The sequence below is a fragment of the Curcuma longa genome, chromosome 17, assembly GCF_044706935.1.
Source record: "Curcuma longa cultivar G26 ecotype Majalengka, Jawa Barat chromosome 17, ITB_CL_G26_1.1, whole genome shotgun sequence".
NCBI lineage: Eukaryota > Viridiplantae > Streptophyta > Magnoliopsida > Zingiberales > Zingiberaceae > Curcuma > Curcuma longa.
This window is the reverse complement of record NC_133877.1, coordinates 786470-800751: the sequence shown is the minus strand read 5'-3', so window position 1 is coordinate 800751 and position 14282 is coordinate 786470. Positions and strand designations below refer to the sequence as shown.

General features: G+C 36.1%; 3 protein-coding genes across 5 annotated transcripts; all 3 read left to right on the top strand.

Annotated features, from left to right (window-relative positions):
- The first annotated feature begins 33 nt into the window (after positions 1-33).
- LOC141848497 (soluble inorganic pyrophosphatase 4-like) lies at positions 34-4761 on the top strand. Its single transcript, XM_074736529.1, has 9 exons — positions 34-184; positions 2339-2480; positions 2573-2601; positions 2901-2966; positions 3042-3149; positions 3382-3447; positions 3576-3696; positions 4109-4190; positions 4494-4761. Exons 2-9 carry the CDS (start codon positions 2348-2350, stop codon positions 4534-4536), a joined length of 648 nt encoding a protein of 215 aa, XP_074592630.1. The 5' UTR covers positions 34-184; positions 2339-2347; the 3' UTR covers positions 4537-4761.
- A 1662-nt stretch (positions 4762-6423) lies between these two features.
- On the top strand, positions 6424-8177 carry LOC141848633 (actin-depolymerizing factor 7-like). 2 transcript variants are annotated; one of them, XM_074736682.1, is made up of 3 exons: positions 6424-6559; positions 7529-7794; positions 7872-8177. In XM_074736682.1, the coding sequence occupies exons 1-3, from the start codon at positions 6557-6559 to the stop codon at positions 8020-8022; spliced, it is 420 nt and encodes a 139-aa protein (XP_074592783.1). In that variant the 5' UTR covers positions 6424-6556; the 3' UTR covers positions 8023-8177. The 2 variants fall into 2 exon arrangements, with proteins under 2 accessions (XP_074592783.1, XP_074592782.1); XM_074736681.1 differs by lacking the exon at positions 6424-6559 and having other exon boundaries at positions 7487-7794.
- A 1017-nt stretch (positions 8178-9194) lies between these two features.
- LOC141848750 (THO complex subunit 4B-like) lies at positions 9195-12321 on the top strand. 2 transcript variants are annotated; one of them, XM_074699432.1, is made up of 5 exons: positions 9195-9493; positions 9589-9738; positions 10627-10695; positions 10781-10965; positions 11911-12321. In XM_074699432.1, exons 1-5 carry the CDS (start codon positions 9335-9337, stop codon positions 12053-12055), a joined length of 708 nt encoding a protein of 235 aa, XP_074555533.1. In that variant the 5' UTR covers positions 9195-9334; the 3' UTR covers positions 12056-12321. The 2 variants fall into 2 exon arrangements, with proteins under 2 accessions (XP_074555533.1, XP_074592907.1); XM_074736806.1 differs by having other exon boundaries at positions 11899-12321.
- Positions 12322-14282: the final 1961 nt, after the last annotated feature.

The following is a 14282-nucleotide window of genomic DNA, read 5'->3' as shown; positions in this document are numbered from 1 at the left end:
GGGTAAGCGATAGCTCGATTATAAGTAGAGCGGAAAGAAGCGGGAAGGCAGACCAAAGCTCGCATCTCGTTTCGCTGCTACGGATCTCGTTTCTTGGTTTTTCGTCTCTCCTTCCTTCCCTTGCTTCGGCCTTCGTTTTGCGGAGATCTGGGAGGGGTAGCGGCTCCTCGGTTTGCGTTTACAGGTATTTTTTTTCCTTATGCCTTTCTTCGGAGATCATGGATCTACTTTTGTGGTTCTGCTTACTACCTTTCGCTTCCAGTTTTTTTGGGCTTCTCGTATGAGATCGGATCTGTTAGGGACCACTTCGGCTCTGCAGTGTGCCGTTATTGCTTTGATTATTTAGATTTGTGCGAGAGAACCTGTGTCGGTTTAAATCTCATCTACGCTGATTTCTGTGCGGTAGAACAGGTTTTCTGCAGAGGAATCTAGATTTGGAAGTGTCTGTCTTTCGTTAGTTAATATTCTTTCGAGATCTCTCCGGAAGATGTTTACGGATCACGCCGCCGGCGACCAAACCTAATCCAGTCCGGCTGGTCCGTATCCGACATAGCCCGTTTCTTAAATGGTTGAGCCATCCTGGACGTGACCTGATCCATTGGTCTAGCCGAGGGGCATGGGTTTATGCCGCAGGAGTGCCAGGGCTGATACAGATCTTAAAATTAAAAAAATAGGAAAACCCAAGAAATATATATATATAAAATCACATGATATTTTTTAGTAAAAAATTGGGGAAATAATTTATTGTATTTATTATGCAGATATGTAAACTTTAATAAAACATTTGTAGGTCTGATATAGCTTTTTATTAGAAAATAGGTTTTCTGAGCTAAACTAAGTTCTCGGTTGGTTGAGTCTCTTTTTATCTATCTTTCTAATTTTTTATTTGTTTATTTCTATTTATAATTTTTATTTTTTTCTTTTCTGAACTTTTAGATTTTTTTTTCTAATTTTTATTTTAAAAATATTTTATAATTTATATTTATAAACCAAGGTATGTATTGACTGGCCCTAAGCACCCCCGTGATGATGTCACTACCAGTGACAGTTGGTATCATGCTCAGCCTAGCATGACACGTATATGGTAGACCGAGCACGTGTTGAGCTCGTCCTAATTAGTCCATTTGAACACCTCTAGTTGGCAGTGATGATTGTATAAATTATTACTTTTTTTTTTGACTTTTGTACATCTCTCTTGATTTTTTTTATTTATCCTGTGTCATATATTCTCACTAGCACCTAACATATTGTTATGTTGCCTTCCCAAAATTGGGTCTAATATTGGCGCTTCAACTAGATGTTGCTTTTCCTTATATAATTTTCAATTATGGTAGTTTTCATCTTTATAATCTAATCTAAAAAATTCCTTGCTACAGCTCATATCAATGAGATAATTAGCATACTCCTAGTACAATTTCTCTTTTAATTGGAAGTGTAGTTTTCTGATGTTGCACTTCATTCAAGCAAGACGTGGGCAATGAATCACATTTCATCCAAAAGTTGGATATGTTATGTATATTATCATTACTAATCTTTTTGTTGGATTTTGGGAAGTTGTAGCAATTTGATTAGGTTCTTAATATTATAATAGAATGCATTCAAAATCATAGTATTGGAAATAGAGGTGCCTTGGCCAAGCACAGTATGGTCCGATGAGTTCTTTTTGTTTTTGTCGTGTCAAATTGGGGTTTGACATGTTCATCCACCGAGCTTGGGCTTGTGCGTCTCAAGTCATGCCAGCTTAGATCTCATAGGTGATTGAATTAATAATAATACAAATTAATAAAAATAGAATAAAATAAAATAAATTCTGTTAGAAATGGTAATTTGTTAAATTTATAAAATTATTTATATTAATAATTAATTCTTTATCTTTTATATATAAAAAGAATGGACTAAACTCAGTCTCTGAGTTGTATTTGAGTCTAATCTATGTCGGGCTAGGCATGATCCATTTTGGGGCCTGGGCCCACGAATTGTGACCCATGCGCAACCCAGACCTATGCTAGTATTGGGCCTGCCATGACACAAACCCATATGCCGTCATGCCACAGGTAGGCCTTGCCCATTGACACCTCTAATTGGAAAGAGTTGCTACAAGATGTTAATTTATGTGGATAGAAATTATGGTCTTGATTAACTCTATTTTCTTTGTACTTTTGTACTTGCAATCTGTTCCTTAACTTACCTAAATCGTCTAATCTTTTTTATTTATTTTTTTTGTAATTAAATGGAATATGTTTCTCACCTTTCATTCATAGCCAGTAATGTTTTCATAGTTCCAAGCATTACATTTTCAGATGCAGTTTTGTTACCAACATCCTTGTTTGTTTTTTAGTCTATCACTATGGCACCAACTGTTGAAGTGGCAACCAAGTCTTCTGATTTGAAACTTTCTCATCCACCTCTCAACGAACGAATACTTTCATCCATGACAAGAAGATCTGTTGCCGCACATCCTTGGCATGATCTTGAAATAGGTGAGGATAGTAATCTAAGTTTCATAATGTAGCATTTTTCATTCTTTTCCTTGTTAATTCAAATGTTTATTGAACTTGGATGCTGCATGCAGGTCCAGGTGCCCCTACAATATTCAACTGTGTAAGAATCCATACATTTTCTCAAAAAAGAATTCTCGATTGCCATTGGATTATTAGAAAAGTACAGTTAGTAGCTTTAACTATTTTTTTATTTTGGCATGAATATATTGCATCTAACCAGGCTAACATGTTTACCTCGTACTTTTTCTCAATTTTTTTTGGTAATTTAAACATTTTAATGCATTAGAGTTTATATAATATATGATTTTTGTGGAGATTATTGTCATGGGAATGAGAAGTCTACTTTTGTCTGTGTTAAGAACCCGAAAAAGTTTGAAGAAGCAACAAAAATTCTTGCAGGTAGTGGAGATAAGTAGAGGAAGCAAAGTGAAATATGAACTTGACAAGAAAACTGGTCTGATAAAGGTGTGTATGCAAAATTATTATTTTTTCCTTAATTTTTTTCTACTGTTAATTTTGGTACTTGTTTTACTGCTATAGGTGGACCGTGTTCTCTATTCATCAGTTGTGTATCCTCACAATTATGGTTTCATCCCTCGCACTCTTTGTGAAGATAGTGATCCCATGGATGTGTTGGTCATTATGCAGGTTTGTTGTACAAAGATTCTGTAATACATTTTTATGTCTGCACCTGAATGTATTTGAAGTGTTTGAATCATACAATTCATCATCGTTAATACTTAAAAATGAAATAGAACTTATATTCAAATAGATCTTTTATTCTAATTATCTCTCCTTGTTTTTTCCTCCATTTTTTTGTTGTTTGGTTCGTCAAGTGAAACTTTCTAAAAATGGTTGTTGCTTAATGCTTATTGGACAGGAACCAGTACTTCCAGGATGCTTCCTTCGAGCTAAAGCAATAGGCTTGATGCCTATGATTGATCAGGTTTCGTCTGTGCACAAATAAGCTGGATTCTTTTATTTTATGCCAGACTATTCAAAGAATCTCATAAAGCTGCATATTCTACAGTGGTTATTTGACAATTGTTGATTGGTCTGAGTTGTTTGAAACAGGGGGAGAAAGACGATAAGATTATTGCTGTCTGTGCTGATGATCCCGAGTACAAGCATTTTAATGATATCAAGGAGCTCCCACCTCATCGTTTAGCTGAGATTAGGCGTTTCTTCGAAGATTGTATCCTCATAGATCTGCAAATGCATTTTATATACAACAACTTTATCCACAGAGGTAAAACCGACTGTTAACCACATCTGGAGACTAAGTGCTTGCGACACAAAATTCATTGATCATTTATCTCACATAGAAAGGGTGGTATACATGCTCTTGCTAATTGCTAGCAAATGACACATACACCTATTAATTGCTAGCAAAAGATCTTTCCAAGGTGAAAGCATCTTTCCACTTTCCATACTCTGAACTTGTTCAACCAGTTACTAAAGGTAGACCTTGCAACAAATAGGAAAGGTACTTTTGGAGTTGTGAATTGTGTGACATTGTCGCTCAGTATTGTAAATACACACCTCGTTGTGTAAGATACCAGTTTTTTCTTCAACAAGCTTTGTGCTTCTTAGCCTTCTGAAATCAGATAAGAAAAATGAAAACAAGGATGTAGCTGTAGACGACTTCCTCGATGCATCAGCAGCAACCAAGGCAATCCAACGTTCCATGTAAGTATTTTTCCAGTTTGCCATTCTCTACTGTTAGATAATTTCTCCAAAATCAAATTGCAAGATCTGCCTGAAAAGATACTTATCTAAAATTTGGCAATTTCAATTTCAAAATGTAGAAAATGTTTCTTACTCTCAAACTAGATACATTAGAACTGCAAGCTATAGTTGCTTTATCTGCCAATGATTGTGATGTAACTGCTCCGAGAACAAATTACGACTCGATATCTTTTATTGCAAGTGGATTTGATGTGTTTGCGTAGATCATATCTATCCCGTTTGAAATATCCATTGTATTTGCAGGGATCTTTATGCGAGTTACATTGTGGAAAGCCTGAGGAGGTAGGGCGGGTCATGAAGAGAGATGGATCTGGGGATACGGGCGTTTGTGGTCAAACTACTTACTTACTATACTGCTATCATATTATTATAAATACATAAGAATTTAGCTTGTGAAGGTTTCTCATGTCTGTCTTAAGGCCAAACAAGCACTTTCTTCTTAAACAGATGCACCCTGCTCAGAGCATGTAATCAATGGCTATTCTTAAATTTCCTGCTGCTTTTGTTTGCATTCTTTGAATTACCAGAGACATTTAACGATACTATTTATTTTATATAAAATATTATTTCATTCATCCTCAAGGATTAACTTTCGATATAACAGTACGGCTCAAATTTTGTTTTGCAATCATTAATTCAATAAATCATTGTTTAATAAATAACGTGCATGATTTGTATAAGAATTATTATCTCCAGAGTAATTTTTAAAAAAATTACAGTTTTTTTATATTACTTTTTAGGTTCATCATTTCATTTGCACCTTATCATTTCTATAATTACAAATTTCCCAAAATACGATTCATTTATTGAATCAATGTTTTAATTAAATTAGTAGCACAATTCTGTCACCACTTGAGCATAATAAAAGCTTGAGCTATAGAGCAACTTTTAGAACGAAGTAGCTCTTTTATTTGATTTTTAGCTATAAATTTATGTATTGTAAGAGAAATAACGTTTTTTGTTCATGGCTTTGAATTTAGGATAAACTTTAAATCAAGGGCTCAATTGTTTGATTTAGCAAGTTGAAGTTTTATTGATTGGAAGATAAAAAAAACACATATATAACAAAATATTTTTTAAAATTATACTTATGTAAGTTTTAAAATATTTTATTTATTATTTTAGGCTCAATAGACCTGACCTAGCTCCAGTCACCCCATTCCTAAGCTGTGCCGGACCCTAGCCTCTACATCATGGCTCCTCGTGAATGGGGCATGGGCCCTGTTTTCGGCCCATTCGTGGCCCATCACTATGTTATCTTTCATTCAAACTTTTTAAAAGATAAGTCGGTGGTTTGTACAATTCGTAAATCCGTTATAGTGGTTCCATATGATCAATTTACATGATCATCTATGAAAAGATAAATTGAAAAATTATAATTGGTCATGATAAAGAAAGACATTATTTCAACGAAGCTTATATTCGATTTTTATTCACTTCAATAAATTTATTTTATCGTAATCAATTTAATTATGTTTCGAGATCAATTGGCAGTTGGTACACGATCACTGTACATGGTGCTCCATCCTCATGTTCGCATGATCCGTAGGCCCCAGTGGTGGGAAGCCATGCAGCACGCAATAGATTGTAAGACACTGGGCGGAACTACTTTCTTTGTATAAAATGCACGTATACTGGTCGGAATAACTATCATTTTACTCCATTAAGAAAATACAGTGGGATCCTTATCGCAACATATTTTCGTCATAAATTTGTGACGAGAATCTGGACCGTTTGATTTTAAAATAAAAGATTAAATTCAGACCATTGCAATCATTCATTCAATCTACGGTTTGAATTTAATCTTAATTTTAAAATCAAACGATACAGATTTCTATTATAAATTTAAGACGGAAGTCTATTACGACAAACAGCTTTTTTGAAAAAAATATATTCGGCAACAATTTTATTTCATTTCTACTTTTTCTAAAGAAACATAATAAATATTCGAGGTCATGCTTCAGGCGAGCAGAATAAAGAAGAACACAGCGATGGTGTGCGTGCGTGGCCTGCGCGTGGAAACGAAGCAGCTCGTTACCTGACGGCGTTAGAGTTTACCGGTAGACGTGCCGTGTTGTAACTGGACGAAGCTCGAGTGCGTCGGTGCCTCCGTGACGGCCGTTAAAAGTGGGAAAGGAGGAAGGGAATATGAGCACCTCCACCGTCGTCCTCACACGCTGCTTTCCTTTCCTCTTTATCTACCTCACCGGCACCGCCTTTCTCTGATATCGGAGCCCCGCGCCACGCTTTTCCTCCGCCGGTCTCTCCGCTTCGATCGCCCTCGCCTTGCCGCCGACGTCAGCGAAATGGTACCCTCTCCGCTTCTTTCTTCGATCACTTCGACGCTAGGGTTCCTGCGATTTACGCTTCTTCTTGTGATCGACCAATCTGCTCTGCTTTGTCATCTCGCCCGTGTCCGATCGTGCTTTAGTTGCTCATTTCCTGAATTTGGGATCTGATTTCGCGTTTAGCTGGTCAGGTCTGTTTGACTTCGTTTGGCTAGGGTTTGGATGTGAAACATGCTGCTTATTTTGAGGCGGTTGACTCGTGGAGCTATATTTTAGTGACTTCACCCTCATTCTCCATAGCTGCTGCTTAGGTTAATTGAATGGTTAAAATTTGGGATCCTTCAAACTGGTTGAGGTCATGGGTGTTTTCTCATTCTGTTCTTTGGATATATTCATTTTGCTCATGGTCATGGTTCAATTCGTGGATCTGATAGATTATTTTATTGTGCAAAAATTTTTTAAATAGGGATCGAGGAGGTTCATTTCTCATGTCTTATTCGTTCATATTAGCAGATTCTATGAAAAGGACTATGCTTTTCCTTTGTCAATTTTGTTCTTTTTGTTGTGTGCTTTTTTTCTTTGGTCTACATAGGGGATGGCTTATGAAGTTACATTGCTTATGCTACTGAATCTCTGTCAATGAATCCATAGTTCATAATATTCAACATGTGCTTTATCAACCTGGTTAAGATATACCTGCAATTTTGTTTGAGTTTAACAGGGGCTTATGTTCCTAGAGGTTTCGTTGATGGAACAAAATTTCCATTGGATGCGAGGTAACAACTAACACACTTATTAGTAATGTTGTCTCCCTCATAAATATGAGAACGATGGTCCCTTGGTCACACTTGTATTGAGTAAACAAACTAATCTGTGTATACTAGACTTAATCAACCACTGTGTATTGATCCTTCTCCTCACCCCAGGATTAAGGTATGCCTGTTGATGAATGCATTTGCTAATATGACTTTTTGCATTTTGATACGGCAGGCCAATGCAGTATCAGGAATGGCAGTGAATGATGACTGCAAGTTGAAGTTCTTGGACCTGAAAGCAAAGCGTACTTACCGATTCATAATCTATAAGATTGATGAGAAGCAGAAGGAGGTTCTTGTAGAGAAGCTTGGCGAACCCAACTTGACCTATGATGACTTTACTGCCAGCCTTCCTGCAAATGAATGTAGATACGCTATATATGATTTTGACTTTGTGACTGAAGAGAATTGCCAGAAGAGCAAAATTTTTTTCATCGCATGGTAAACTTTTTATTCTTCTTTTTAGTTGGCTTAACTCAGACATCAACTTCACCTTTTCCTTCTGTTTAATACTAAAGGTCCCCCGACACATCAAGGGTGAGAAGCAAGATGCTTTATGCAAGCTCAAAAGAGAGGTTCAAGAGAGAGCTGGATGGCATCCAGGTGGAGTTACAAGCAACTGATCCTACTGAGATGGGCCTCGATGTCATAAGAGGGCGTGCGAATTGAGCATATGGCTGTGTTCCTCTAGTTTACGCTGTCAGCTTGTTCTCTATTATTTGGTGTGGTTCTGCTGGAATATTCATAACTCCAAGGGAAGGTTGGTTCCCTAGATATCATGTGAGCTTGTGGTTGGCATTACTAAATAGAAACTATTCAAAGTCTCTTTCCGTTTTGATTTTGCTGTTATCTATTTTGTACGTGGGCACTCATGGCATTAGCATCTAATCATGTTCTTGTGTCTGAAAGCTAATGGTATGTGACATTTTGTTGTATGGCAACAAATGTAGTTACTTTCATTAATGGTTTTACTCTTGACGCTTGACCAAAATGCCTCCTTTTTCTATGAAATAGGATGTCACAGATGAATGAGTTTTAAGTTGTGGTCATATAGATTTTATTTTTGTTTCAATTTTCTTTCTATGTAACTTCTGTAAAAGGTGAAATTTGCTATCCGATTGTACACGATCGATACATTTATGAGGAAGTAAATTGAGAAGTTGCAGTTGATCACAATGGAGGATGGTATTATTTCGATTTTGGCGAGATTTAAATTTTTATTCACTTCTACAATTTTATTCTATCGTAACCAACTCACATTCAATTTTCTTTCTCAAGATCACATGGTTCTTCTCATTTATTTATTTATTTATAAGAGGTAAATTGAGAAGTTGCAGTTGATATACGATGGAGGATGAGATTGTCTCGATTTTGTTGAGATTTAAATTTTTATTCACTTTTGTAATTCTATTGAAATTTAAGTTTAACAATATTGAACGTAATGAGACAAGTATTAAAATAGGAAATGATGAGTTGTCTGGATCGTAACCAACTCAACTATGTCTTGGGGTATTCAATTTTCTTTCTCACATGGTTCTTCTTATTGATTTATTTATTTATAAGAGGAATATGTATAATTTATGAAATCAATTTTGATCAATAATAAATTAAAAATATTATTTAATTTATTTTAATATGTTATAGTAGCGGTTATAATTTAAAATTAGAGTATTTTTTAGATAAGCAATATAAGCGATATCTTAATTTTTTAAAAAAATAATTTTTTTTACAATATATAAATATATATCGGTGGGTCGCAAATTTGACTTTGACCTAAAATCAATCGGGTTGAATGCGGACTTGATGAAGTACCTTAACTGGGCAATTCAATAGGCTTTCGATTCCCCACTTTTCTCGAAACCCTACCTGCCCTCTTCGCCGCCGCCTCCCCTCCTCTACCAGTCGCTTCTCACCACTTCGTCTTCTGAGATCCACTCTGGGAGAGTCTGCCGCCGCCGCCGCTTCTTGTGGATCATCGAAGATGTCGAGCGCCCTTGACATGTCCCTCGACGACATCATCAAAAACAACAAGAAGACTAACGGTGGAGGCCGTGGACGGGGCCGTGGCTCCGGCCCTGGTCCTTCCCGCCGCTTACCCAACCGAGCGGCTAACCGATCCGCCCCCTACTCTGTTGGGAAGGTATGCGCGTAGATTTTCCCCCAGCTGCCGGATCAGTGTTCCCTTCCGATCCGATGGAACCGTCCGTGGGTTTCTCACTTGATCTGCGATCCCAGGCTCCTGAATCGGCGTGGCAGCACGACATGTACTCGGCGGCTCCGGCAGGCGGGTTTCCTGTTCCAACGGCGAAGGCATCCTCCATCGAGACCGGGACAAAGCTATATATTTCGAATCTGGAATATGGGGTCTCGAACGAGGACATCAAGGTTCTCTTCTTCCACATTTAATATTTTTTTCTTGTAATTTCTTGATCTCTGTACTTGGTATTTTGAGCCGGAAATCTAGCACATGTTGATTTTTTAAAAGGAAAAGGGTCGGTTTTTTAATGCCTTCTTCTCTCCTACTAGTAATACGGAATTTATATTATCGAGTGGATCTGTTCATTCTATTACAGAATTTATACAATGAGTGTATTTTACTAGTGTTTCTATCTAGGTTTTTCGCAATTCTTGTAAACAAATATTTCTTTAAGAGAGAGAGGACTGAAATTTAGTAACCCTGAACTTAATAATAAGATGTTACAAAAAAGTAAGAAAGAAGAAACAATCCGAAATTGGAATTAAATTATGCAACACTTTTTTTAGTTTATAGTCGAAATCTTCTGTTCGACTTGTTATTTTAAATATTGCTTTTCTAAGTCCCAAGCATCAAATTTTGCAAAATTTGCAAGCAAATTCTGTATTGAACTCATTAAATTACTTTAATGAACTTTGCAGCTGCTTCTAAGAGCATGCACACATGCAACACACTTCTCATTTTTAGCTCTGATCTTCATATGATCATATATGGCAGCTTTGTCTCTATGTTTGTTTCATAATACTCATAAGTTAATCATTGTGGTTCAAAGAAGATGCTTGTATCTATATTAACATTTTTATTGGTGATCATATCACTGGTAGTTCTTACTAAATTTTCTTATTTGATCTAATATCTTTTTTGGTGTAAAATTATATATTAATATATTTCTGAATGTGTGTACGGAATACTATTACTATTTCTTCCATGTATTCGTGTGATTTTTGTTTTATTTTTCTGTTGTCTTTGACTAGCTATCTTTGTTTTGCCAGTGCTTACAATGATATTTGATTTTCCAGGAACTTTTTTCAGAGGTTGGGGATCTCAAGCGCTATTCTATTAATTATGATAGAAGTGGAAGGTCTAAGGTAGTTACTCAGCGAGATTGTGGTTTTTTAGTGCCTTATATATATTTTATGTCCTCATCTTAATCTCTTAACTAAATAATTGAAGGGAACGGCTGAAGTAGTTTTTGCAAAGCGAACTGATGCTTTGGCAGCTGTAAAAAGGTACAACAATGTGCTGCTTGATGGAAAACCAATGAAGATAGAAATTATTGGGACAAATATTCCAACACCAGCTGTTGTTCCTCAACCCTCCAACGGCATCATGGGAAATCCTATTGGTGGTTTAAGAAGGTTGACTTTGTATTGCCTTAGAGATGCATGCCAGTTAATTGTGATTGTTTATTTGGTTATGTTCTTATTGTTCATCATTGGAATTTATACTTTTACCTGTTTCTTTTTGGTACATGTTTTCTACATCAGTTGGTGCAATCATTTTAGACTTTCTTAATAGCCAATTTTTTTTTGGTGAAAATGCATTTCTATTTTTAGTTTTCTACTCGTCGTCTTACATCAAGCATCTATTTCTTATATGTATATATGATCCATACCTTAAAGTTGTCAGATTCCATTTATTCTATAGTTGTGTGTCATACGTTAATGCAATCATGTAAACTTTTGTTCTAGCCAATTGTGCTGGCCAAAGTGTATGGATGTTTGTATTTTTCTTTGTTGCTGTGTGCGTGAGAATCTATTTGCTATCTGTGTTAGATTGACTTTGATTAAAGATGTCAGATTCCATATATTTATATTTGTTATGGTGTCCTATTTCTGATTGGGTCCTGATTATTCTCTCTATTGTATTATTGTATCATTTTTTTTCGCTTTCGTTCTTTCTTATGTTATCAATGCTGTATATCATTGAAGTATGGCAATATGGTATATTTCAGAGTTTACTCAATTCAACACATAATATCATGTAGATACTACTATCATCTGTGCTAGAGTTTTAGGTCCTAGGAAAATGTAAATTAATAATTACTATATTTTTTTCTACGATAAAAAAATGGATATTATATGTGGATGAAATTAGTTGCTCATGTGTCTAGTTTTCTTGCCTTTGCACAAATCGGGAGTGTAAGTTGTCTTGATCTAACTCTGCTGCCTTAATGAGCTAATATTATGTGCATCTACCAAATCTAATGCGTTCTATTTCCTAAAATTTTGTCACATTCCACTTAATATATATAACTATGTCTTTGATAACTTGTTTATGTATTGCTGCAGTGGATCAATTAGGGGTCCTGCAGGATGGCCACGAGCTGGTGGCCGTGGAAGAGGTCGGGGACGTGGACGAGGTAAAGGTCGTGGTGAACCAGTTTCTGCTGCTGCACTTGATGCTGATTTGGATAAGTATCACTCAGAATCGATGCAAACCAATTGAATGATCGGAAATGGCTTCTTCAGCATACTACTGTTGCAACCATTGCATATGGATGCTGCTCCAGATCAATATCTATTCTGCAAACATGCATAATGTAGCTAATGGAAGATAGTACTGTTTAAGTACTCTGAGATTTTAGGCTTTCATTTTCACTTTGTTATTTGTTTTGGTGTGAACTTCCTACTAGTACCTGGATTAAAGTGAACATCTGGTGCATGGCCTAGTCATCATTTCGTTTGGTTAGTCAACAGTCTTCTCTTTCTTTATATTTGCGACTTGGGCACTAGTGCGGTTATACCGACTTCCCTCTGGAACATACATTCCATGTCTGAAGTTGTGATTTTGCTGCCAGAAGATGAAGGATACGTGGTAAGTTTCATATGCAGTTCTTTATTGTGTTTAGAACAAAGTCACAAACTCTGTTTATGCACTGACCAATGTGCCATTTGGTTTTGACAGGTCATTGGATAATCCCTTGCTTCACGGGTGATGTAATTTTAATATATCAATCTTGAAGTTTCTTTTTAAGCTTGCAACCTTTTGTGGTATTTGGGGGTTCTTTGGTCAGTCAAAGGTTCACACGAGGTTTCTCCCATTGCTTCATAATTTTATAAGCTTCTAAAACTGTTAACCACAGTTGTTTTTTCTGGGGCTCTTTGTAGAACATCAGTGCAAATGCAGGCTGCTTCCGCAATTGGTCAGCTTGGCCATTTGGGGTGCTGGGGAATTTTTTTATTATCATAAAGGGGCATAAGGAACTAAGTGTTTTTTTGCTGCTTGTGGATATACAAAGATCTTACAAATTATCGGGAAGCACCTCATGCTATCAATACATAGAAGATAGATTAAAAGGTATATTGACAGATGAGGCTTTCCTTTCTGGAAATAGATGTGCGCGCAATTCTGCTCAAATAGTTCGTAAGTTCGTCTCAACATTTTGGTAATGCCTTGGTGTATTTGTATGTCAAGTACGGCAAAGGAGTATAGTTCCATTTTTGAGCTGATTTATTAAGTTTTTTTTTTTTAAAACTGCATCTGCTGTGGCCATGCCTATAAGGTAACAAGCGATTAGCTGTGCAGAGGTGTGGAGGGGATACAACTTTGTTCGTGGTGCCTTCTTTTACCACATCCAGGAAAGAAAGTAGGTTTAGTGCAAGTCCTAGTCGGTACATTTATTCATGCATTATTATGTTGTTCCAGGAATTATCTAGTACCATGTTTCAAGTTCACTTACTCGAGGTTAACTAGTAGTTACTTGTCTATAGAGCTTTTTTAATACGCTGGAGCTGGGACATCTGCTGTCTCTTCATGTTGCATGTTCCTCAGTTTTTTTTTTCTCTATAGGATAAAAGTAAGATAAGGAAGTATCCTTTCTGTATCTTTTCATTTGATTCAATTTTTTTGATTTATGTTTTTTTATTAGTAAAAAATGACTGATGTGGACTTTCTATCATACCCCAGATATAAGATTTTTGATATGTGATCTAAAAAAACTCTGGTGTGGACTTCAAAAGCTTTTAGAAAGATCAGATGCTTTTAGTCTCCTTTACCCATTAGTTTTATGATTTGGAGACACTGTGTGTCGTCCATCCGACAAGGCAGTGTGCCACAGTATCAGGCACTGCACTGCGAAGAGAATGTTGCCGATGGCTAAGTTGAGTGAGGATCGAGTCTGATTGAGGAAAATTCACTTTGAATCACAAGTTGCAATTCTAAGGGGGCCAACAAGGTCAATTGGTAAAGATCTTCAAAATTGTTGCCGAGATTTTTGTTACAAAATCTGACTTCATCAGGAATGGTAATCTGAAGGTTCCATGTATCGTATCTAAGCTTATGTGAGTGAAGTTTATCGATAAGCCTTTGTGAGGAAGAAAGAATGTTGTATTTTTAATCATTATTTAGTGTGTTATTATTGATCATAAAGTTAATTAGTGTAATCTTGCAAAAAAAAAAAACAGTTATTATGTTGAGGTAATCCTACTTAATTATTTATTTAGGATTTGTTTTAGTTAGATCCTTTGATGGCTTCTTGAGTGAGTGAGATTGACTCGATTTAGAATTAAGTAATGTGAAAAAAAATAATGCTATCAAGCATCTCTCTCTCCTCCAACTTAAACTAAGATAATCATCCTCATACGTTTTCATTTTCAAAACAATTTTAGAGAGTCGTCCATGAAACTATAAATCCGCTGAAAATAATTATTTAGGAGGAGATTAAGTGATAAAA

What these genes read in the sequence shown, in the direction of transcription:
- LOC141848633 (XM_074736681.1), top strand. Translation starts at nt 7,502, where the DNA reads ATGACTTTTTGCATTTTGATACGGCAGGCCAATGCAGTATCAGGAATG. An exon ending in AAAATTTTTTTCATCGCATG is followed by an intron (nt 7,795 to 7,871) that starts GTAAACTTTTTA and finishes TTAATACTAAAG; the next exon opens with GTCCCCCGACACATCAAGGG.
- LOC141848497 (XM_074736529.1), top strand. Translation starts at nt 2,348, where the DNA reads ATGGCACCAACTGTTGAAGTGGCAACCAAGTCTTCTGATTTGAAACTT. An exon ending in CCCCTACAATATTCAACTGT is followed by an intron (nt 2,602 to 2,900) that starts GTAAGAATCCAT and finishes AAATTCTTGCAG; the next exon opens with GTAGTGGAGATAAGTAGAGG. An exon ending in ATGTGTTGGTCATTATGCAG is followed by an intron (nt 3,150 to 3,381) that starts GTTTGTTGTACA and finishes CTTATTGGACAG; the next exon opens with GAACCAGTACTTCCAGGATG.
- LOC141848750 (XM_074736806.1), top strand. Translation starts at nt 9,335, where the DNA reads ATGTCGAGCGCCCTTGACATGTCCCTCGACGACATCATCAAAAACAAC. An exon ending in CCCCCTACTCTGTTGGGAAG is followed by an intron (nt 9,494 to 9,588) that starts GTATGCGCGTAG and finishes CTGCGATCCCAG; the next exon opens with GCTCCTGAATCGGCGTGGCA. An exon ending in CCTATTGGTGGTTTAAGAAG is followed by an intron (nt 10,966 to 11,898) that starts GTTGACTTTGTA and finishes GTATTGCTGCAG; the next exon opens with TGGATCAATTAGGGGTCCTG.